We start from the raw sequence: 26178 nt of genomic DNA on the forward strand, positions 1-26178 counted from the left end.
AGTCCCAGAATTTCACGTTAACATTCACCTAATTCTACTGTTTTTAGCATGGTACCAGTAGCTTCGATTTTGCCTAGTGTTGTCCTTCTCAAAAATCCTCTTTAGAATAAACTTGCGATCTTCTGTACTGGCTGGGGAGGCACAGATTGCCCATTCTAGAGAGTGGGGAGGAAGCTCTGTGACAGAGGAAGTGTCCAAATGCATCCTATAGACACTCAACTCATTCTCCTGTTTATAGCCTCGCATTTAACACAGTTCAAAAGCACCTAATGTCAACAATTTTTGAGAACTGGGGAATTCTGATATGTAAATTAATTGCTTCTTGACTTTCCCTAAAAGTTCCTTTCTAAAGTTTTAATAGGTAGTTACCACTTCTCAGTCTGCTTCTCAGTTTCTAGAATTTTCTTGTATTAACTCCTCTTTGTCGTTATGGATTTTGTTCTTCTTTTTAAATCACTATCACTTTGATGATATTATAAAAGGAAGCAAACACAAGTACATATATTTGACCCTTTATCTAGAAGTCTAAACTCAATTTTTTATCATTTTAACTATTACAGCAAGCACCCTAAAGCTATAGGTATTAGGTTTGTATAAAATATCCATGGGCGGCTCGCGCCCAAGGCCGAGTCCAAGTGCGCGTCTGCACCCCAGGGTCGCGTGCCCCGGCGGCGACCCGCGGGAAGCCGCGGCATCTGTATTTTTTTTAACTTTGACTTCCGTGGTGGCTCAGATGGTAAAGCGTCTGCCTACAACCTGGGAGGCCCAGGTTCAATCCCTGGGTAGGGAAGATCTCCTGGAGAAGGAAATGGCAACCCACTCCAGTACTCTTGCCTGGAAAATCCCATGGACAGAGAAGCCTGGTAGGCTACAGTCCATGGGGTCCCAAAGAGTTGGACACGACTGAGCGACTTCTTTCTTTTTCAAAATATCCAAAGGTAGATATCACTTAAATGGCTTAGATTTAGGCAAATCATGGACCCTCCTATTTGGTCTCCCAAATTTTATTGAGTATTTTTGGCTTTTACAACAGTTCGTGCATTTCTTAAACTGACTCAGAAAAAGTTCCCCTCTAATTTCCTAGATCCTAAAACTGATTTATTCTGTACATAATTTCCTCCATATTTTGAATTCAATAGGAGATTGTTTCACTAACAGAAGATAATATTTTCAAATCTATTTTCATCAAGATACTTGTATGTATATATACTTACATATACATCTATATTTCTTATGGCATATAAACAATAAGCAAGCTCTTAAAACTGTATTTTCCCTTCATTCCCCATTCTATTTTTAATGATAAAAACAAAAATAATATTAATTATTTATTTTGACAACAACATATTCAAAAGCACAGCTACCAGGTACATCTTAGTATAAATTCAACTTCACGGAACTTATGGGATTATCTCTGGTGGATGTTAAGCATCCGGATATCAAATACAGGTTAATGTTTTTGTGTTTCTTTCCACATCTAGCACAGCGAATTGTACCTCAAATTTGCACAATAAATAATTATTGAAGTGCAACTGATATGCAGGATAGTGATCATGAGTAAGGATCACATATAAAAAATCAAAACTTTACCATTATCAGGTAATTTTTACCAAAAATGATTAATTCTTTTTTCTTTCTAAAGAACACCAAGAGGAAACAGTTTGGACTATGTAGTGATTAGGAGAGATGACTGAGCAGAGTGTCCAACAAGATTGTATAATTAGTCAAATTTTATTTTTAAGCTGTTTTTCTAAAATTTAATTGCTTAGTTTATTTTTTTAATTTTATTTATTTATTTATTTTAATTAGTTTATTTATCTATTTTTTAACTTTACAATATTGTATTTGTTTTGCCATACATTGCCATGAATCCACCATGGGTGTACATGTTTTCCCCTTCCAGAACCCCCCTCCCACCTCCCTCCCCATCCCATCCCTCCGGGTCATCCCGGTACACCAGCCCCGAGTGCCCTGTATCATGCATCAAACCTGGACTGGCAATTCGTTTCACATGATAATTTACATGCTTCAATGCCATTCTCCCATATCAAAATTAAGTTTAGTTTAAGTTTAGTTTTAAGTTTAGTTTAAATGCTTGCCTCTTTGATGCTTTCAGAATCTGTTTATTAAGGACACTGGAGTGCTTGGTATACATTGCGCATTATCTCATGTGTTCCTTGTCAGCACCAGGAAGCAGAACTAGTATTATTTTTCCTTTGAGAGTGAAGAAGCCCACAGAGGTCACCTGGCCAGTCAGGACTTCTTCCACATTGAGATACTTCAAATAGGTATATGGAATCTTTACTCACTGAATAAAATAAGGACCTTATTTAAAGGAAATATTTTCAATATTGTTTATTTACTCCATGGTATTGTCCAAAAGAGTCCGGTGATTCTGACAAAATTTGGTTCTTTAAAGAAGGATATCAGTCAGCTCAGTCGTTCAGTCATGTCCCACTCTGCGACCCCATGGACTGCAAGAAGGATATCAGGAAATACATAAAGTTTTTATCTACTAATCTGAAGCAAAATTGTCACTAAAAACTAGATTATAAATCCTTACAAGGTAAAGACCATTCATTTTATCTCTCATATTTCTTCATCACCCTAAGCCACTGATGGGAATAAAATAGATGTTCAATGCCCTTGTTGGCTGACTAATTAACAGCAATTTCCAAATGGGCTTATCTTTTCCAATTTTAAATGAACACTATTGAAATTTACTGCCTGGGCAATGTCAGTTTGTTACTTCATTGAGGAAGAGCTATAATTCACATTTCTACTGGTTGGTTAAGTCTTCCAAAGTTGTTTAGCAAAATGAACTTGGAGTTCAATCAGCTCAAAGGTTAGAAAAGTCAGTAAGAGTTTTGCTTATTATTTCATTTATTGTTTTACTTATTCTGCCTATTCGGATGTTCCAGAATTAAATGAATCCCAATTTTGCTTGTATTTAGAGGCCTGCATTTTATTTGGAAAAGGAGATCCTTCCCATTAACAATTTACTACACTCTCAATATATACCAGTATAAAATGTGCATTTATACTCTCTCCATCAGCAAATAGCAAACTTCTTTGCCAAAAGAACAGCTCAGAATCAGGGATATCTGGGCTTCACTGATCTTCAAATCCAAAATTAATGAATCATGTTCTGGTACTCATTCTACTGTTCATGTAACTTTTAGCTGATTGCACCACATTTAAATAATTATACCTCTGTCTGTGAAATAGAAATACCACCTCATGAATAGTTTCAAGGAATAATAAAGAAATTGCATTTTAATACTAAAGTACATGTGTATGTATAGATATAAGCAGTCATGGTTGATTAAAGAAAAAAATGATCAGGTATCAAACTGTATGTGGCAAATTATTAGATACTATAAAGAAGGTTGAAATTTCAGCCTTAGAAAGAAATACGCTCCTGTAATTTTTCCCAAAATTAGGTAAAAAGCTTTCTTTATAAAATTTTAAGCTATGTAGTCTTAACTATTTAATAAAATATGTTTACATCATATTAAATCAACAGTAAGAATCTTGTCAGCCATCTTTGCTTTGGCAAACAAGGCTTCCAGAATTACTGAACAATCTACTTATCCTTAATCTTTCCAAATACACACAGCTGTTGTGTTTAAGAGTGACAAGTTACCATTATTGCCTAATTACTGGTGCCAGCTCTAGACATATGCAAAATATTTATAACGGAATAAAATTGCTTTGGTACAGATAAATTCTACAGCCCTCTCTTTTTAAATTTTTATTTTTTATTTTAGGAGAAATGTATGCTCAGCATCAGAGAAGTAAAAATTACAGTTTATAACCCTGCTTTGTTTAAATGTGTTTGCAAATACTCCTTCTGTGTGGATTTCTAAACACCCCCTTCATTCCCCTACTGCAACACACACACATTTGGACAGATTTTGCCATTTCAAAATAAATCTACACAATTATAGTAGCACTAGATATTTCAAAACACTTAGGGGAACTGATACAGATCATAGTTTTTTTAGAAATTGGTTTGTGCAAAGTCTTTATACTTCACTGAGCTATCATTGGGTTTGTTGTTGTTCAGTTGCTCAGTCATGTCTGATTCTTTGTGACCTAATGGACTGCAGCACACCAGGCTTTTCTGTCCTTCACTGTCTCCTGGAGTTTGCTCAAACTCATGTCAGTGATACCATCCAACCATCTCATCCTCTGTCACCCCCTTCTCCTCCTGCCCTCAATCTTTTCCAGCATCAAGGTCTTTTCTAATGAGTCAGCTCTTCGCATCAGGTGGCCAAAATATTGGAGCGTCAGTATCAGTCCTTCCAATGAATATCCAGGGTTGATTTTCTTAAGAATTGACTGGTTTGATCTCCTTGCTGTCCAAGGGACTCTCAAGAGTCTTCTTCAGCATCAGAGTTTGAAAGCATCAGTTCTTCAGCACTCAGCCTTCTTTATGGTTCAAATCTCACATGACTACTGGAAAAGCCATAGCTTTGACTATATGGACCTTTGTTGGTAAACTGATGTCTCTGGCTGTCTAGGTTTGTTGCAGCTTTTATTCCAAGGAGCATCTTTTAATTTCATGGCTGCAATCACTGTCCACAGTGATTTTGGAGCCCAAAAAGAGAAATCTGTCACTGTTTCCATTTTTTCCCCATTTATTTGCCAGGAAGTGATGGGACTGGATGCTATGATCTTTGTTTTTTGAATGTTAAGTTTCAAGCCAACTTTTTCACTCTCCTCTTTCACCTTCATCAAGAGGCTCTTTAGTTCCTCTTTGCTTTCTGCCATTAGGGTGGTGTCATCTGCATATCTGAGGTTATTGATATTTCTCCCAGAAATCTTGATTCCAGCTTGTGCTTCATCCAGCCTGGCATTTTGCATGATGTACTCTGCATATAAGCTAAATAAGCAGGGTGACAATATGCAGCCTTGACGTACTCCTTTCCTAATTTTGAACAACCAGTTATTGGATCTTACTAAATGTGCTAACATATAGAATCTTCTTGTAATTATCTACTGAGGTTTCTGGATATATGTCATAGGTATTAAAGGTATTGATATTTAATATCCTTCTTTAAAGTAGGCAGAAAAAATAACCCTGAGAAGGAGTCAGCAATGATCAAAAGTATATCTGGGCTAGAATTTGAATCAGTAGACTCTGATCCTAGTCTCTGATTCATTAGACTTGATCCAAAGGAGTCATATATTTATCTTGACTTTTAATTTATAACCTATAGAATAGTAAGACTAATTGTTGCTCACCTTTTATTTTATAGGATTGCTATGATTTTCATTTTACTCTCTTATTAGTTATTTTCCAAACTTTGAGTGAAGTATTTTTATATACTCAGGATTGTAAAGCATTGACAAATCAACATGTAATCTGTATATTACATTTTTTCATAACACTGAATTTACTTTAGGTAGACACAATGAGCTATTTAGATTGAAAATATTTGGGGTGATTAACATAGTTTGGATTTGCCAGTGACCCTGAGTTTCAACTCAGTTTCTTACAGTTTTTAAGCAAACAAACTGTGATTGTTTTCTCCCTTTTCCTTCTTGAAACAGATTTCCCCCTATACTTAGAGGAAGTGTAAGATTGGAATTAAATCAATGAGTTTGACTCCTCTTTACAGAATACTTTCAATCCATTGGTTATATTGTCATCACTGCCTTCAGAACACATCCAGAATCCCACTACTTCTCTTCAGCTTCACTGTTAACATTCTGGTCCAATCTCCCATCTGGGCAATTGTAATAACCTCCTAACTGATATGGGCTTCCCTCGTAGCTCAATTGGTAAAGAGACTGCCTGCAATGCAGGAGACCCAGGTTCAATTCCTGGGTTGGGAAGATCCCCTGGAGAAAGAAATGGCAACCCACTCCAGTATTCTTACCTGGAGAATCCCATGAACAGAGAAGCCTGGCAGTGCTATAGTCTATCGGGTCGCAAGAGTCAGACACGACTGAGCGACTCAGCACACCTAACTGATATACCTGCATCAAGTCTTGCCTCCTATAGTTTATGTCCAATATTAGAGTGATTTCTTCTAAAATATGACACACTGTCTCCTTGTAATGTTCAAAATCCTCTAATAATTTCCTATTTTCTTCTTTCCAAAGTTCATTATCCTAAAAACTCTACGTGAGCAGGACTTTTCTGACCTCATTTCCTATTTTCCTCTCTGACTCCATTGCAGCCCCCTTGGTCTCCTTGATATTCCTCAAACACATCAAGTTCTTTTGCACATGCTGTTCTCTTTGCCTTCTGAATACTGTTCCCTGAGATATTTTCATGGTATTCTCCTTCCCTTCCTTCAGGTCTTTGCTCAAATGCCTAGCAAGCATTTTCTGACCATCTTCTACAAATAACCATGTATTTTTTTATACACAAATGTCTATAGCGGCTTTACTCACGACATCTCTCAAATGGATACAACCCAGATGTCCCTCAGCAGGTGAGTGGATAAACAAATTGTGGTATATCCATAAAACGGAATACTACTCAGACTCCTGTGTCTCCAGCATTGCAGGCAGATTCTTGATCACTGAATCATCGGGGAAGCCCAGTGATGTCTTACTCAAGTATATATATTGGTGAAGATTGCACGGCTAGAATGGGTGCATTTTATTGTATGTAAACTTTAACTCAATATAGGGTTTTATTTTTTAAAGTAGGCTTTGTAGGAAAAAGAATTTTATCTATGGCTTAAAACAGTGTTTTTAATTATATATCTTAGAAAAGAGGGGAATCTGAGGGTATATCATTGAAAGTTTTGATTTTTTTTTTTTTCAAATACAATTCCACTGTGTGTTACAACTTAAAATGGTTAGTAAAAGCATCTGGTTAGCATGATAAGAAAGGTGAAGAAGTCACTATGAAATCAAAGCTATGATTCCTGTTAAACTTCTGAGCTCTTACTGAATCTCTGGTCCTTAAGAACATGAAAAGCAGTGTCCCGGAGATTCAATGTCACAAAGAATAAAATCCAAAAGGTTGGGGAGGTGGTGAAAGGGGCATAGTGCTAATACCAACCTAGCTCCTTTGCTGGGAGCTCTTGTTATCTTGTTCTGTATTTATCTAGTGCCTGCCATATTTAGAAAAGATTAAATCAAAACTGTGAAATTAAAACATGATGAGTGACAGCTGTGAGAGATGACAGCTGTGGCATTAGATTTTCATCATGTCAGGCCTGAGATCTGTATTTCAGGTCACTGTTTTCCACTGGCACCAATCCTGAAGGACAAGAATTGTCTTTCTATTGGCTATTTACTAACCCACCTGTTGCCTCCACGTGGTAAAAGATTAACAGGGTTTCGATGGGAAGGGAGCCATTTCAGAGGTCTGGGTTGAATAGGGTCTTCATAGAGCACTTACCCTCGGAAGGTTAAGCAAAATGTTATCTAATGTTATCAGCAATAATAATTAGATGTGATCTATTCCCATTCTAGGTAGAGAAAACCTTTCAAATCACAGCACGTGCTTCAGATGTACATCCACAGGATTGAACAAATATCTATACTTTTTTCAGTTATGTGAAAAATGTATTTTTTAAAATAGATATACCTAGTATATAGTCAAATAAATCGAAAGTAATTACACAATTCAAGGCACAAATGGAATATACCTTACTTTTTCTTCTTCTTGATAAATGCATGATTTCATAGTCATGAAGCCATCCTCTTTTACAAAATAATTAATGATCGGTTAAATATTAATAGTTGGATAAACCAACTGTGGTACATCCATACAATGGAATATTATTGCAGTAAAAAGGAACAAACTAATGATCATGCAAGAAAATGATAAATCTTAAATGCATTATACTAAATGAAAGAGGCCAAGTTCAAAAGGCTACATACTGTTTGATGATATTTATATGGTATTCTGGAAGAGGAAAAACTGTGTGTAGAGAAAACAGATCAGTGATTACCAGAGGCTAGGGGGAAGGTAGGACTTGACTTTAAATGAGCTTGAGGGGACTTTGAGGAATAACAGAATTGTTCTGTTTTGATTGTGATGGTGGCTGTGTGTCTGTATGCATTCATCAAATCTCACAGAAATATGCACTAAAAAAGGCTAAAAATTACTGCATGTAATTTATACCTTAATATTTAAAAAGAGAAAAAAATTAATATTTTCATGGAACTATTTTCCCCCAAAATGTGTTTTAATGTGAAGGAGCTATTAATGGTCATCACAGGGTATTACAGATCTAAAAATCCTCATTAGATTTTCAGTGTACAAAATGAGTCATCAGGCTGTCCTATTAATAGAAATTGAACTGTGTGAATAGCAACATTTTAGTAAGTATATAAGACTTACAAAGAGCTGTGGATACTGTTGTGTGTTGTGGTTGCTTCTTTTTTTCCTTTACATCTGTGTTCAGATGTAGTAAGTATAAGAGGTACTGTATGTTTGAATTTTGCTCTTTTGTATTTTGTGAAATTGGGACACTTGATTAAAAGGGAACCAGGAACTTTCCACCAGGAGATCACTCACATTTAGTTTTAGAATGCTCTATATATGTTTTAAATTTACCTTTGTTAAGTTGTTTAAAGTGAATAGATTGTGCTTTTTGTGCATATAAATACTAGTTCTCCAGCCTCCATATCCACTATGCAACAACTAAGTACAGGCATGTGATGGGAGAGAGATGGGTGAGAGTTAAAAATAAGGATTCTGAGAAGCTGTGTACCTCATTTAAATTAAATGTTATCAGTAGAACTCAAAAAGACACACATTTAGTGTTGACCAATATGAAGGCTTTAGGCTAATCTTTGCTTGCAAAGAAAAGATCACATTTAATCTGGCATAACAGAGACACTGTTTCTATTTTGTCAATTAGCCTGCTGGTAAACAGCTCTAATTAGAAACTTTGGAGTACTCTTCGTTAATCTCTTTAATACTGCAAGTATCATGAAAACCACAATGAGGCATTGGAGGCAACATAAAGAAGATTATCGTGTCTACCAGTCACATAACAAGAGTGATTCTCTCTTTTGTACCCCTTGGCAATTTGGATGGTTCAGAAGGGAAGAATGACTCAGCTTGAAACACAGGGCAATAATGATAGCTGAAAAAAATCAATTGATATTGTAATTAGCCCCCAACTAAAATAAATAAATTTATTTAAAAAAAATCAATTGAAGAAAGCTGAAAAGACCTTCATTACATTTCAAGAGTACATATTTTTTTAAGCTCATCTTTTATCTTCAGTCACATATTTGCTATTACCCGTACTTCTTTTCTTAAGAGTTTTTCTCTTTATTTTTTATTTATTTATTTACTTTTGGCTGTGCTGGGATTTTGTTACTGTGTGTGGGCTTTCTCTAGTTGCGGCGAGCAGGGGGCTACTTTTCATTGCTGTGCAAGGGCGTCTCATTGCCGTGGCTCCTTTTGATGCTGAGCACAGGCTCTAGAGAGGGCTCAGTAGTTGTGGTGTGTGGGGCTTAGTTGCTCTGTGGCATGTGGAATCTTCCCAGACCAGGGATTAAATCCATATCCCCCTGCACTGACAGGTGGATTCCTGTCCACTGTACCACCAGGGAAGTCCTCAAGAGTACATATTTTGTTCACTGTGAATGCAAACTACTATTTCAAATTGTCCTTGTAGGGTGGCTGTAGGCAATATGTGTCCTCCCCATCAATATTTTCCTAGTAGTTCCATTTCTTTGGCTGGAAGCAGTAGAAACCAACTGGGGCTAACTCAAGGCCCCATAAAAAATAATTAACAATAAATTATAATAAGATAGTAGAAAATAATGATCTAAAAAGAATAAGTTAAAAATAAACATTGAAATCTTACATTTTTGAATAAATTAATATTTGGAAAGATACTGGATAGCTCTTAGAAGAAAAAGATTTAAGTAATTGGGACTTGAGAAGACTGTAACTAGGGTTACTCTGGAATTCTCGATGGTGAAACGAACAAACAAACAAAAATACCTGGTTCGTGTCTGAAATGACCATTGACATGACTCACCTTCAACCACTTTCTGCATTTTTGAGACTCACCCAGAGTTAGATGTGAGGACAGAAAGGAAACAGTCATGTGTTTTAGCCTTGAGAGGAGAGGGGAAGGGAAAGCCTGTGGTTGGCAGTCCAGCACAAAAATGCTGGAGAGAATGATGAGAGCTTTCTCAGAGAAATGGGGGAAAACGCATGCTGAGCAAACAAAATCAGGCGCCCACTACAAACGGTCAAAGGTTTTTAAAAAGACATTACTGTTTTGGAGCTGCCTCTTTGGTCCTATTCTTATCCTTTCTTGAGGTTATAAGGATTCCCTTCACTTTCTTGGCCTGGTCCTAAGATAGTTTCAGTTTTAAGTACTTTTTTCCTTTATTTTAGGGCTTAATTTTTATGGTCAAGCTCATCTTTGTGGTAGAATTTTCTCTGACCCTGTACCACCAGTTGATTAAAACATGTGAGATTTTCTATATTTGTCTAATAGTATTTTATAACTTAATTATCATACTTAATAACTACTAAGCTCTTACTATGAACTCAGCATCGTGTAAAAAAGGGTTGCAAAGAAATCTGGTTTTGGAAAGAGTTCATTATCCAGCTAAGAGAATACAAGACAAAAGGGTGAAATAATAGCCAATGGGAGAGAATAGTTTATAATTATTTTATAAAATGTGATGAGATTATTTTACAATACTTATGTTTAAAGTTATTTTTCACATAATGCATTTCTACATATTGAAACCACTCCCTTCTCCAGGGGATCTTCCCAACCCAGGGATCAAACCCATGCCTCCAGCATTAAAGACATACTGAAAATGGAATTTCCATACCTACCTGTCATGGATTGAATTGTGCCCCCCAAAGAGATATGGTGAAGCCATAACGCTTGATACCTGTGTATATGAACTTGTTTGGAAAACCCTGTAGATGTAATCAATTTAGCCTGAGTTCATCAGGATGGGCCATCATCCAATATAACTGATATCCTTTTAAGAAGAAATGGAAAGACAACAGACCCCATGGACTATACAGTCCAGAGAATTCTCCAGGCCAGAATACCGGAGTGGGTAGCTTTTCCCTTCTCCAGGAGATCTTCCCAACCCAGGGATCGAACCCAGGTCTCCTGCACTGCAGGCAGATTTTTTACCAGCTGAGCCACCACGGAAGCCCAAGAATACTGGAGTGGGTAGCCTATTACTTCTCCAGTGGATCTTCCCAACTCAGGAATTGAACCGGGGTCTCCTGCATTGCAGGTGGATTCTTTACCAGCTGATCTACCAGGGAAACCCTTAGAAGAAGAACTGTAAAAACAAGAAACACACAGGAAGAAGGCCATGTGATGATAAGGGCAAAGATAGGAATGATGCAGCTATAAACTAACAAATACCAACAATCCATGTCTATCACAAGAAGCTAAGAAGAGTTCTACTTAGTCTCAGGGAAAACATGACCTTGCTGACACCTTGATTTTGACTTCTTGCCTCCAGAACTGTGGAAGAATAAATTTCTATTATAAACCACTTAGTTCGTGGTACTTTGTTACAGCAGCCCAAGGAAACAACTATATCCCACTTGGTTTCTTCTCTTTTCCTCCAGCAGCCCCAGAGTATAACTCTTCCCATTACTCTAAGATAGCACTGCCCAAATTTTAATAGACAAACAAATCACTTGGGAATCTTACTAAAGTATTGATTCTGATTCAGTAGTTTTGGATGGGACCTGAGAATCTGCATTTCGTACAAGTTTCCAGGTGATATGCATGCTGCTAGTCCAGAGACCACACTTGGAGAAGTAAGGCTATATGTGTACAGTCAGCAAGGAGATGTCTCTTTCAGGTGTGGGTCAGATCTAGGCTTTTGGACACAATCCTAACAGGGATGAAATGAAAAAACTTATTCAATGAGACAAAAAATAAAATGAGTAAATAAAATATTCAAAGAAAGAGAGTAAGAAAAATTTCAAAATAAACTTCCAGATTATTCTTCAATCATCTGGCATCCTCCCCATCCACTCCCCTCAAAAGATCTGGAATACAAAGATTTCAATCTTGCTTTCTGAATAAGTGAATTTATCAATAAAATAATAAGCTGATATTTTATGTGGGCACTTTTAACTTTATTTTTTATTTTTTTCATCATACTATTCTCTTTATTTTTGAAAATTTCCATAATAAAATAAGTTTTAAAAAATGAGAGTTTTGTACTGATACTGTTGTATTAGAAAACATTCAGGAATTTCCATTGTCCATGAAGACTTCCAGGCAGAAAAAATATAATTTCCTGATGGACCATTAACTGGTACATTAACTTAAATCTTACAATAGTTACTTAGAAACTGACAAAAATAATTTTTAAAATATCGTACAAATTACTGAATGTTACTGTACCAATAAAAGATCACTAAAAGCTGGAATTTTAAGCCAAAAGCAGACAACTTTCATAACCTTCACTTCAATTCTAGTTCTGCTTTTTTCTATCTACTTGATAAACGTTTTCTGACAAGCCATTTAACTTCTGTGAGCCTCAGCTTCCATACCTTTAAGATGGGGGTAATCAAGTTTCATCAGTAAAGCACTTAGTACAGAACCTGCCATACAGTTAAGTGCTCATTAAATAATTCAAATAATTTCACTCGTATTTCATCAGTTCTTAGACATGTTTTTATATTCTAAGATCTCTGAAATTTGGATGCGTCTTATAATTGATGGCATATCATGGTTTAATTGGCAGTTTTTCTTTCTTTAGTGGTATGTAAAATAATTGTTACATACTACAAATAGGTAGCATCTAAGATCCAATATAATATGGTATCAACCACGATAGAAGTAGATGTCCAATTTCTGATTTTTCTGAATATATAACCAATTTGAAATTTTAAAAATTTCAAAGCATGAGCAAAATATTTCCAATACAGCACAAACAGAACAGTTTTGAGACAAGTTATTTTTTTTAAAAAATGGTTTATCAATTCCATTTTTGTATAAAACACATGGGAGAAACCTAGCCAATCAACACAACTGTTGCCACATGAAAAGGTACTTTTATCAAACTTCAAGTCTAAGAACGTACAAATGTTTCTTTTATCATGTCTACAGTAATTGTCTATGGTTTTCCATTTAACTGTATTAAAAATTCCACATAACCCCATTATTTCTTCTGTCCCATTACAGTACAATGACAGGGAGGAAGAGGGTTGGTTAAAACAACTCTCTAAGCAGTTTTCTGCTGTCCCTTCTTTCCAATCAGAGACTTGTGGATGTGAGGGATCACTCCACCCCCAGCTATGGTAGCTTTGATAAGAGAATCCAACTCTTCATCACCACGGATTGCAAGCTGCAAGTGGCGTGGAGTGATCCGTTTAACTTTGAGATCCTTGGATGCATTACCTGCCAGCTCCAGCACCTCAGCAGTGAGGTACTCCAGAATCGCAGCACTATACACTGCAGCAGTGGCACCAACCCTTCCGTGGCTTGTGGTACCAGTCTTCAAATGTCTATGGATGCGGCCCACAGGAAACTGTAGCCCAGCTCTCTGTGAGCGAGACACTGCCTTGGCCTTGGCCTTCCCACGGTCCTTTCCAGCTTTGCCTCCAGCCATGGTCTCGGCCGCTCGTGCCCTCGGTCCCCCCGAGCCGCCGCCGCCGCTGGGGCAGCACCGACCGCCGTTGCCGCCGCGGCCGCCAGAGCCCGGACAATCTTAACTTTATTTTTTAAATGGTGATTTCAAAAGCAAGCAGTACAGACTGAGAGATGAGTGAGCACCATAGATGAACACAGACCAACCACCCTGCAGTTAATGACATTTTTATTGTATTTGGGGGCTGCCCTGGTGGCTCAGTGGAGAAGGAAATGGCAACCCACTCCAGTACTCTCGCCTGGAAAATCCCATGGATGAGGAGCCTGGTGGGCTATAGTCCATGGGGTCGCAAAGAGTCGGACACGACTGAGTGACTTCACTTCACTTCACTTCTAGTGGCTCAGAAGGTAGAATCTGCCTGCAGTGTGGTAGACCTGGGTTCGATCCCTGGGTTGGGAAGATCCCCTGGAGAAGGGAATGGCAACCCACTCCAGTATTCTTGCCTGGAGAATTCCATGGACAGGGGAGCCTGGCGGGCTACAGTCTTCGGGTTGCAAAAGAGTCAGACATGACTGAGCGACTAACACTTATTACTTATTTATTGTATTTGGGAAGAGTGCCCTTTTGCAAAGGTACAGAGACTAACTTGCAGAGCTTTTCAAACCGCCTGATCCTTAAACTGTCCTTCTGATAGTGGTTCTTTGGGCCTAGGGTCTGGCCCAGAGATTAGAATCCTTTAAGGCTTTATGGGTAATTCTGATACAAAGTCAGGTTTGGGAAATACAGGTCTGAAATAATAAAATGTACTCAATAGGTACTTCGTTTTATTCTAAACCCGAATTTCCAATCAAAAAGAAAAAAAAAAACTCTGTTAAAACATACTATATATAAAACTAATTTTAGATATATGATTGCCTGGCATCAGAACTTCAGTATCAACTTTAGAGCAGTGTGTTCTTGAGTAGAAAGATTTCTCCTGGTCTTAACAGTATTATGTCTCACATCCTCAGTCTCTACCTAGAAGTTTACAAATCTAAGTGTACATCGGAATCCTTTACGGACTCATTTCCAGACCCTAACCCAGGACATTCTGAGTCTGCAGTTTGGAGTGAGGTCTAAGAACCTGCCTTTTTGACCAAATGTCGCCAGGCACCCTCCATGCAGATAGCCTTGTGGGCTGCACCTGAAGAAATACTGCCTTGGTGTAACTCTCTGCGCGGAACCTCAGAGAGGGAGAAATGGGCATGACCGCTCAAGAATCTGGCTATTAGTGATGTAAATGTATCCCCGGACCTCGCAAAGGGTACTGACAGACTGAAAGTGAGCGTGGCATCTAATCAGGAAGCGAGATGGCAGGTTCGGACGTCTTTATGAAGCGTTCTCTGGTTTATACAATAAAGCCACTCAAGGTCCAAACATAATGCCAAGTTCCAACTTGATCTGCGTCACCCCAGTTATGGGTGTGTGCCAAGGCTAGCTCTCACACATACTGAAATGATAACCTGCCCACACGTGGGCCAAAAGAAGAGGCGAGCTCGGTACGACCGAAGCAAAAATCTGAGTGGAAGTCATCTCTAAGTCACAGCGGAAGGACGCTGCCGTTCTGGATTTGTTCCAACAAGCTTTTGGAAGAATTTCACCAGTGGACTATGGAGCCCTTCAAAGTCAAAGAAAACAAAGCCAGTTAATTCCCTGCTTGTTCGGGATTCAAAAGCTATAAAATCCGTCCTGCTCTGTTGCAAGCACCGAGCCTGGTCTGCGCGCAAGAAGGACGGGGGAGCAGGCGTCAGCAGGGCCGGGCGGGTGGAGCGCGCGGACCGGGAAAGCCATCGGGCAGCGGCCGCGGTGAGTCAGCGCTGAGTCACGCCGGGCGCTACGTGCGGGCCCGGTCGCCCCGGCTGAATGCGCAGGCGCGGGCTCCGCGCTGGGGTCTTCCTGGAAGACCCTCCCCGCGCCGCTGGCCCCGCCCCCCATCCCCACACGGGACCCCCACGGTCACATACTCACCGGCTTGCACGCACAGCCTCCTCGCTCCAGCCTGGAAACTTCAGCGCCTAAGAGTCACAGATGACAGTCGGTGACAGAGCTCCGGCGGATGCTTCAATCCCATGTGTTTCCTCAAGACCGAGATTCCAGTTGCTCTGGGTTTTTTTTTGTTTTTTTTTCGTATTTTCTGGTTGGTTTTTTTCTTTTTCCTGGCAGGGGTGTAACACGCTTATCTTTTTATAGTTTCCAGTATTTTAAATGAAGCACAGGAAGAATGGATTAATAAAACATGTGTTGAAAATTATGCATCCAATGCTCATGCTCACACTGCTTTGGGGTCTAAAATGATTATATTGGGACTGCAGTTAGAGCTCTGCAGGCTGGGTAAACTGGAGAAAAAGACTAAATCTGTTCTGATTTGCTTTTTGTTGGTGGGGAAAAAAAAATCTTTACCGGTTTGTCCAATCACCTTTCTAATAACTAAATTATTTTGAAGACTGGAGACGTGTTTGTTAGTGATTTGATACGGTGTTACCAGAGAATGGGGAAAGCATATCTGTGTGTGACCTAGGATATCCCCCTGTCCGTATGGATGTTATTTTGTTGGTCTTACAAAATATGGCGATGATGGCATCAGTGCTGAAAGTAGATAGCAGGTATTATGTCATTAAGTGGAGCTAGTCAATGAGATGGTCCTGGTGCAAATGGGGTAATTATTATTTAGGGGCCGTTTGAGGCTGATGATTTCCAAACAGAGTCAGACTGGGTCTTTAGAAGTTGTTGTGCCAGCTGTTGCCAGTTGTTTTGCTTCTTCAGGAGAATTCTATCCCTTTTTATCCCCTGTGTGCGTGTGAGATGATGCAAAACATTCGAGTGTTCTCGTATTTTGACAGCCTTTCCTGCAAGGAAGGAGACTGAAGTAATTAAAGGTTGCACTGACTCACCAAGTTTACAGAGGAGCATGACTGTTCAGTTTTTTAAAATGAGGGAAAAGCTACCAAACTGAAAAAAATAAGGAAATATGAAAATATGAGAGATGATGAGAGCTCAGGAAAGCAAAATGGGTAGTATGGACCAGAAATGGAATCTAATAAAGTATTCACAGCCAGAGATATATGCTAGGCTTAAAAAAAAAAAAGTTAAATTATTCTCATATAAAATATCTAAAAACTTAACTAAGTTTATATAGGTCTCCTTCAATTTACAATGAGTTTGTGTCCCAAAACACCCATTGTTAAGTAGAATATATAAATCAAAAATGCATTTACTCTTTCTAACCTACTGAACATCATAGTTCAGCCTAACCTACCTTACAGGCTTCCCAAGTGGTGCTAGTGGTAAAGAACCCACCTGCCAATGCTGGAAATATAGAGATGTGGGTTCAATCCCTGGCTCGAAGAAATCCCCTGGAGATCATGGCAACCCACTCTAGTATTCTTGCCTGGAGAGTCCCACGGACAGAGGAGGCCTGGCAGGCTACAGTCCACAGGGTCATGACCGAAGAGTCAAGAGTTGGATATGACTGAAGTGACTGAGCAACCTGTCTTAAACATGCTCAGAACACTTACATTAGCTTATAGTTGGGCAAAATCATGTAACACAAAGTCTACTGTATAATAAAATATTGAATCTCTCATGTAATGTATTGAATACTGATAGCGAAGAACAGAAGAGTTGTAAATACATTGTGGAAGTTGTAAGTGTATTGATCACCCTTGTGTTCATGTGGCTAATGGGGTGCTACTACTCAACTGCCTCTGGAGTGTACACCTCATAGCTCAAGTGCTTGGGAAAAGATCAAAATTCAGAGTACCATTTCTACTGAATGTGTATCCCTTTCCCATCATTGTAAAGTCGAAAAATGATAACTCAAACCATCGTAGGTTAAGGGATCATCTGTACATCATTTGATGTTTAAAAACCTGTACATGATTCTGATTCTTTCTTATTACCTTGTAAATATTGATACTGCCTTGGCATTTATGGAATCGTCTGAAACCCAAGTTCACTTTTTAACAGCATGAACTTGGGCTACTTACTTAGCTTCACTACATCTCACTTTCGTCCTCTGTGAAATGTAAATTAAAATTACTATTTCATATGCTTGTTAGACAGGATTAAAAGAGATGATACCTAAAAATGGTTTTGCACATTGCTAGGCATATTTAAGAATCCCAGGGACGGAGGAGCCTGGTAGGCTGCCGTCTGTGGGGTCGCACAGAGTCGGACACAACTGAAGTGACAGCAGCAGCAGCAGGCACATTTAAAAGACACATTTAAAAAAAAACAAACAACTCCTGTAAATGAATGTTTGTGTCCTATTTTCATTATTATTGAACTTAATTAAACTGTAGACTAGATCACAAAGAGGCAGTATTTTGTCCAGCTCATTGGACTAATAAAGGCTTTGGAATATACATCACAAATGCATTGACTCAGTGACCTTAGGCAAGATATTTGGGTAAGAGTGTAAAACAGCTGGGTGAGTGTTTAATGTTCTTTGGTTATGAGAGAAAGCTGAAAGAGAATGACTACAATCATCAGCTGGCCACAAAGGTGATGCAAAGTAGCCAAGCAAGAGCCCTTTTCTTCTGTCCTCAGAGAGAACAACTTGGCAGAATAATATGGCAGTCACTAGGCAAAGAGAATATAACATTTTTTCTTTAAACTATAGATCAACCCCCATGACATGCGATAATTCATTATTTCACAGAGACAGAAATTTGGTTCTTTCCAAGTGTAAGGTAATGAGCTTAGCTATTAATGAAGGTTAACAACCAGTCTCCCATCAACCACTCCAAACAGCTCTGAGCCCCCTACTCATAAGATGTAACAGTCATTCTCTTGAAATAATAAAATAAATATTTCTTTTAGAATTACCCTCAAATAAAGCAACTGCTTTGTACATGATTGCAGTCCTACATTTACCAAATCAGAAGGTGAACATGGGCATGAAAGCAATTGCATTTAACATTACTTGTTGCAATGGTTTTCCATTAATTTCCTTTTGCTCATCCATTCAATGTTCTCTGCAGTCTTCAGCATTAGATCCTGGAGACTGAAAAATGAACAGGACAGACAAGACTTAATAATAGAAGTTATATTCTAGTAGGAAGAACAAACATTTTAAAAGCTAAGAAACTAACTAATTGAGAAAGTATCAAAAGTTGTCAAAAAAAAGATAAGGACAATTCATAGGCGGCCATCTAGAATCCCAGAAAGAAATTATTTATATGGTTAGAATAAAAAGACCTCTCAAAGGAGGTGATATTTAAGCTGGAACCCTTGAAGCAAGGGCTTCCCTGATAGCTCAGTTGGTAAAGAATCCGCCTGCAATGCAGGAGACCCCAGTTCAATTCCTGGGTCAGGAAGATCCCCTGGAGAAGGGATACGCTACCCACTTCAGTATTCTTGGGCTTCCCTTGTGGCTCAGCTGGTAAAGAATCCATCTGCAATGTGGGAGACTTGAGTTCGATCCCTGGGTTGGGACGGCCCCCTGCAGAAGGGAAAGGCTACCAGCTCCAGTATTCTGGCCTGGAGAATTCCAGGGACCGTATAGTCTACAGGGTCCCAAAGAGTGGGACACAACTGAGCAACTTTCACTTTCACTTCACTTAAAGGGTAAGAAGGTTGCGTAAAACAGGAAGAGTAAGAGCTCAGGCAGAGAGCACAGGGAGCATGAAGATCTTGAGTCTGGAAGCACTTTGTTCAAAAGAACAGCAAGGGAGGGGATGAGTAACAAGACATTAGGTTTGAGAGGCCAGATTCTGCATAGACTTGAAGGCCAGAGTAAACCATCTGGATTATATGCTCAGTATGATTGACAACTGTTGAAAGGTTTTCAGCAGTGGGTTCCATGATGTGATTTACATGGTCAGAAGACTACCCCGTGGCAAACGCATTGTAGGTATCAGGAATGGAACGGGGGTGCCTGTAGCATCTATATAACAGTGGATATTGGCGCAGTGGAAATAAAAGAAGGGGATGAAACTGAGATATATGCTAGAGGAAGAAGAGCCAGAAGGAGCTGATGGACTGAAGAGAATCAAGAGCAAAAGGAATCATAGATGACCTCTACTTTTCTGGGTGCAGAGCATTTGGGGACTCACCAGGTCTTGATGGTGTTTTCCTCCCAATATTTTTTTCTTTTTTTTTTTCCTGCCAATATTTAAAGAGTTCTGAAATGTGTGCTCACATGTACACACACACACATACACACTTGTGAACACCCCCACTGCCACTTATGAAAATAAGAGTTCACACTGAGAGAAGTCAGTTCCGCTTAAGGGATGACTGAAAAGTGCTTAAGTGAATGCCCCATGCTTAATGGCATTTATCTCTTCCTCTGTACTTTTATCCAGGCACATAGGTGCAAGGCGCCTAATGCCCTCCCTTCTCCTCTCCTCTTTGAATTTGTGTACTCAAATCCAGCTCAGTATTCATGCACAGGTAAATGCCTGTTTTCTCTATGAAGCCATCACTAACACTCAAATCAAATGGATCTCACTGTCTGTGTCCAATCTGCTTGACCCTTGAAATCTGGCTTGTCACGTGGCTATACCAGTGGTTTACATCTCATAAATGCTATATAAATGTCTTTCCAACTAAACTTTAACCCTCTTAAGACCAGAGACAGATTCTCATATGCCCATTATAGCACCCACAATATCAGCAACGTGTTCTGAACATAGGCGGGGCTCAATAGCAATGCAATCACTGGTATTTTTCCGTGGATGGAAACTTTGTGATCACCAAGTCTAATAGTCCACTTATTTAGTAAATAGATAAAGTCACCAAGAGATAGTACTCTGTCCAGATCATAGAACTCATAGAATGTTTGGGAATTTATATCACAAACATGTGGTCTCAGTCACCTGAAGTGTGATCTTTTACTTCTGGACCTCTAGTTCTCATTTAGAAACTGTAGGAGTTTACGCCTTGTGGCCTCAAAAGTTCTTTCAGGATTTTTTTTTTTTTTTAAACCACAGTTTACTATCTATTTTTATGAGCCAGATACTCAAGTAAGCACTGTAAGAGTTGCCTAGTCGAGTCCAACTCTTTGCAACCCCACAGTCTGTAGCCCGCCAGGCTCCCCTGTCCATGGAATTCTCCAGGCAAGAATACTGGAGTGGATAGCCATTGTATTCTCCAGGGGATCTTACCAACCCAGGGATCGAACTTGAGTCTCCTGCATTGCAGGCAGATTCTTTACCATCTGAGTCACCAGAGAAGCCCAAGTAATCACTATAGACTTGCTTTTATTTAATTCTTATAAAAGCAATTTTGTGAGGTGAGGTGGCACTATTCACATTTTCACAGATCAGAAAGCAAAGAAATAGAAAGTTTATGTAACTTGCCCAAGAGTACTTAGCTGGTAAGCAGTAGAATAGAATTGGATTGGAATCCAGGCCTGTCCAGCTGCAAAGGCTGAGGCCATCATCCTAATGCTATTCTGCCTCTTTTCTACACTCTTCATTTTTACAGCGTCTGAAAAAAGTTAGATATTTCACTCAGAACTTCACATCTAGGGATTGGTAGAAACAGGCCTGAATTCTAGCACCAGCTCTCTTTCCTATATAACATGCCTCAGGTATCAATTTTATCAACGAATATTCAGAATGGGGGTTGTTTTAGCCTATTTCAATGAATCTACTGGTATTATATTCAATGCCATTGAATATAATTCAACAATCAACGTAGTTGATAGTATTTGTGGAATAAATGAGTTTCTCCTCTAGTTTACAAAAGTACCTCTATGTTCACCAGTTCTAAGTCAAAATCAGTGAAAAAGCAAGTACCTGGTAGATTGTAGTAAGTAAGTGTGGGAACATCCTGGAGTGTGAGGGGTAGCAGCTGTCACTAAAGTGTAGGAACCAGCCTCTGTGGGCAGTTTATTGAGAAAAGTAAAGTGTATTCCTTCTTAATCACATTGTCAAGGAATGACATAGAGCCTGTCATCTCTATCTTCAAGGAATAATAAATGTGGTTTCTTGCCCTGAGATCAAATTTTGATGTGAATCATCCCAGGACCCACTTTTCCTCAGGAGGGTCTCTCAGGATTTAGCTCATGAAATATACAAAAGAATAGCACGGATCCCCAACTGCAGGAGTTTGTAACCTGCTTTAGGAAACAATCAAGAGAGGAAGCCTAGGGCCTAACAGTTCTATCCTTGACCACTTCTGTCCCTTCAATAAGCCCCCTGAAATGACCTTGCTGGGTGTTCTGTGAAGCCAGGCAGGCCTGGACAACACTCAGAACACTCAGCGTCTTAGACCTTCTTGTCTCTCAGATCTGAATTCAGTTAGAACAGCATTAAAATGGTGACGAAGGCCTTTCGGAAAGCCCAGTGTGAGAAAGAAACAATTTTGAAGGGATGGACCTACACTAGAAAGATGATGATGGCGGTGATCTAATCACATGTCCCAACCCAGATATTCCTAGAGAAAACCCTGGGATTTTCCACAGCCAGACCAAAGCATAAAGCTGGCGTTCGTCCCAGTAGATCAGGGCTTGTTTTGAGTCTCCTCAGTAATTTGACAGACCCTGAGGAAACTTGAGTAATAGTGAAAAAAACAGACTCTTCCGTGTCTTCAAACATCAGAGAGTTGCCCTTGGAGTTAAGAATGATCATTTGCAACTTCATGTGTGTTTTTCCCACAATTGTACACAACATATGTATTTGTGTGACTAAAGAATGATTCACCAGTATTTCTCGATGAGGTCTAAAGATTGCAGGGACTTCAGGGTAGCTTCAATAACATATGTAGACACCAAGGAACATTCATTCTTATTAATGATTGTGACAAAGCACAGTTCCACTTTTTAAAGGGCTGGTCAAATGTTGATCTGTATAACTTTTCTTTTCAACAGTATAATCGATGAAAAAAGATCTGTGTGTTGAGGGCAGGCCTAATTCAACTGACATTTGGCCACCTGCATTTGATATGGCCTGCTTTCATATGGCCAAGTCTTTGCCTCTAAACTTCACACTTTGTAGGACAGAACCTTCCTTCTAATGGAGTAAGTCAGTTTTGCTTTGTTTTAAAAGCTAGGAGAGAGACTCTGAGACTCAGCTGAGTTCCCTATCTTGAATGAAATCTAGAGGCCCACAGTGAAAATGCCACACTTTACATTAATATAGGCAATGGCTGTAGTAAACAAACTGACTCAAATGATAATCACAGCATTTGCATAGTGCTTTGTCCTTCAACAGTACAATCTTTTGTTTTACATAATACCCCTTTGAGGCAAACTGGCATAGTATCATTATCCCCCTTTTGTAAATAAATTAACTGAGTCAAGAGATTGGAAGCCTTGAGGCCACCCAGAGATCAAGCAAAGACTTTATGGTGCCTCTTCTGCCAGATACAGACTATTAGCCCCTGTGGCTATTGTTTTATTACCTGTGTGTGTGTGTGTGTGTGTGTGTGTGTGTGTGTGTGTGTGTGTGTGTTAGTGGCTCAATCCTATCTGATTCTTTGTGACCCCATGGACTGTAACCCGCCAGGCTCCTCTGTCCATGGAATTCTCCAGGCAAGAATACTGGAGTGGGTTGCCATGCCCTTCTCCAGGGTATATTCCTGACCCACGAATCTGGGGACACAGCAATTTCCGCAGCCTTTGTACTTTGATAGCTTTAGGGGGTTGAAAGTAGGATTGCCCACCCACTCTTAAGTAAGAGACATCTTTAATGTTTTGTCAGGTGAAATTTCTCAAATCACAAGGAGGCCCTAGAGACATGGATATTGCTGCCATATCAAAAATGTTGTCAATACTGGTTACTATATAAGGGCAATACATGAATCAAACCACTCCATGACTGAATCTCCTAAAGGAGTTTTCAGGATGCCAAGCATAAAGCGATGGTCTTGAGTGTGTGCCAGGGTGAGGCTCAAGGGCACTGTGCCTCTGATAAGTTTGGCAAAGAGGAAATCAAACATGAAACTTTGGGCCACCCACCAAACTTCCACCTGAGAGATAGGGGGATGGGGGTGGGGGTGGGAAACTGGAAATAAACTTTCCTCATTTCAAATTTAGATTTCTACTTATTTGTATTCCTTTATCCAAAAGAAGCTTAGCTCAAATTTTGCCAAATCTAGAGGTACGTATCTCTCCCTCAGAACAAACTCTCAGAATTAAACAATAAACATAAACAAACATATAAAAGGGGGTGCACCTTAAATACTGTCTCTAAAGACCTGTGCACGAATGTCCCCTTCACCTCTTCGTGAAACCAGGTAACCCAGATTGGGACTTCAACCCACAATCTTTTAATTGAGATCATGTCTAGCCTCAGGACTTCATGAAGCTCAGGGTCTTGACGTCTCATTGCCGAGAGAATTCAGTGTGAGACAAAGCGATAGGTAAGAAATGGATTTATTTAGAGAGAAACACACTCCACAGAGTGTGGGCCATCTCAGAAGCTGAAAGTGGCCCTACAGTAGAGATTTGTCCGTTTTTGTAAGGATGGGTAATTTCATAGGCTAATGAGTGAGAGGAGAATTCCAGCCGTTTGGGGGATGGGGTGGGGATTTCTAGGAATTGGGCCACTGCCCACTTTTTGACCTTTATGGTTGACCTTGGAACTGTCTTGGTGCCTGTGGGTTTGTCATTCAGCTTGCTGATGTGTTGCAATAAGCGTATACCGAGGCTCAGAGTCAAGTGAAAGTTGCCTGTCTGCGATCTTGGACCTATCTGGTTCTGAGCAGTTCATGTCGTGTCTTTGGGCTATGTCATTCTTTTAAAGGTTGTGCCCTTTCCTGTTCCCTCCTGTTTCATTAGCATTTACAATCTTGGTAGCTGGACCTGCAATGCTGTGTACAACAGGTAATTAAATGCTATCAATTAAAAGTTCTGCAGTCCATGGGGTGGCGAAGAGTTGGACGCAACTGAGCAGAATTGATGCTTTTGAACTGTGGTGTTGGAGAAGACTCTTGAGAGTCCCTTGGACTGCAAGGAGATCCAATCAATCCATTCTAAAGGAGATCAATCCTGGGTGTTCATTGGAAGGACTGATGTTGAAGCTGAAACTCCAATACTTAGGCCACCTCATGCGAAGAGCTGACTCACTGAAAAAGACCCTGATGCTGGGTAGGATTGGGGGCAGGAGGAGAAGGGGACGACAGAGGATGAAATGGTTGGATGGCATCACCGACTCGATGGACATGGGTTTGGGTAGACTCCGGGAGTTGGTTATGGAGAGAGAGGCCTGGTGTGCTGTGATTCATGGGGTCGCAAAGAGTCGGACACGACTGAGCGACTGAACTGAACTGAACTGAACTGAGCAACTGAACTGAACTGAATTAAAAGTTCAGACTCAGAATGAACAAATGCACAATGATAATTATTGTCACAGTCACGATAAGTAACATTTACTAAAGGCTTGTGTGTGTGTGCACGCATGCACTCAGTCATGTCCAGCTCTCTGTGACCCCCTGGACGGTAGCCTGCCAGGTGCCTCTATCCATGGGATTTTTCAGACAAGAGTACTGGTGTGTGTTACTTAGTAAGGGCTTACCATATGTCAGGTCTTAGGGTAACACCTGTATCTCATTTAATCCTCACAATAAGTCTACAAGATACTATTATTCCTAGTTTAACGGAAGCAGAATCTTGTATAAAAAAATTTGCCCAAGGTTATCCAGCTGTTTTTTGCCACTAGAGTTTATGATATTATGACTGAGCTTATGTATTTCACTGGGCATGAAATTCCAGACAAAGACTCAGGTATAGCATTGTTACAAAATTGGTTATATAGACCCCCACTTGGGCCCTAGCCCAACAAAAGCCTCATGTCTTGGCAAGGACGATTCTTTTTCTGTTTGGATACATACAGCCAATAAGGAAACTGTTGCTGAGACTGAAACAGTACAAGCTTTATTCAATGGCCAGAGAATGGAGAAAGAAGAACTTAGTTTGCAAATCAACTTCTCAACCCCACTCAGGCCGAGACACCATATATACAAGAAGGTCAAGGTGAAAGGGAGGGAATTGAGTAAAGAGAGAGAAATATTCACAACTTATCAGTCCTTGTAGGGTTCTTTTGGCTGTTGCCATGACAATTGTTAACTGTCATGGCATTGGTGGGTGTGTTCTGTGGCATGCTAATGTATTACAATGAGTCTATTATAAAGTCAAGGTCCACTGGAGGTCAAAGCTCCTGCCATCTTGGGGCTACTTGGTTCAACCGATTCTGGTGGATTCTTGTTTTTCGTTTCTGGTGGTTTCCTGTAAGACAAAGATAATGCTTCTCTACAGCCTACCTTGTTTCCTTGAAGAAGAGGGAGGCTTAGAGCTGGAGGCTAACAGTCATGATGACCGCGTGCAGTTTTGTTTCCTGTTACTATTCTTAGCCTAGCCCTACTTCCACTGCCAGTGGAAAGCTGCATTTTGTTAGTTCAAGACTCATTTTCTTTTGAGTAATTCTCACTTAAGTCAGGATTACTATTTCTCTGACTTTCCCATCTTTTTTTTCTGGAGATGAGATATTGAAAAGAGGCAAGTAAAGCATATGTGTCACCTTGAATGGGGCCCTTGGTCTTCCGTCATCCTCTGCCCCTGCTGGCCTTGGTGGGCATAGAACCCAGTCTGCTCTGTCCCTCTGGTCTCCACCGCTGACGCTCACAGTCCATGTACTGCAGGTGTCAGGACCAGAA

The 26178-nt window shown here is 39.7% G+C and overlaps 1 protein-coding gene across 2 annotated transcripts; it reads right to left on the reverse strand.

The window, feature by feature from the left end:
• Window positions 1-12983: 12983 nt before the first annotated feature.
• On the reverse strand, window positions 12984-13650 carry LOC145509579 (histone H2A.V-like). 2 transcript variants are annotated; one of them, XM_081498665.1, is made up of 2 exons: window positions 13471-13644; window positions 12984-13362 (listed from the first exon to the last, which is right to left on the reverse strand). In XM_081498665.1, the coding sequence occupies exons 1-2, from the start codon at window positions 13555-13557 to the stop codon at window positions 13171-13173; spliced, it is 279 nt and encodes a 92-aa protein (XP_081354791.1). In that variant the 5' UTR covers window positions 13558-13644; the 3' UTR covers window positions 12984-13170. The 2 variants fall into 2 exon arrangements, with proteins under 2 accessions (XP_081354791.1, XP_081354790.1); XM_081498664.1 differs by having other exon boundaries at window positions 12984-13650.
• Between the last annotated feature and the right edge of the window lie 12528 nt (window positions 13651-26178).

Source organism: Giraffa tippelskirchi, chromosome 6 (assembly GCF_054371585.1).
Source record: "Giraffa tippelskirchi isolate mGirTip1 chromosome 6, T2T-mGirTip1v1.2.pri, whole genome shotgun sequence".
NCBI classification, from domain to species: Eukaryota; Metazoa; Chordata; class Mammalia; order Artiodactyla; family Giraffidae; genus Giraffa; species Giraffa tippelskirchi.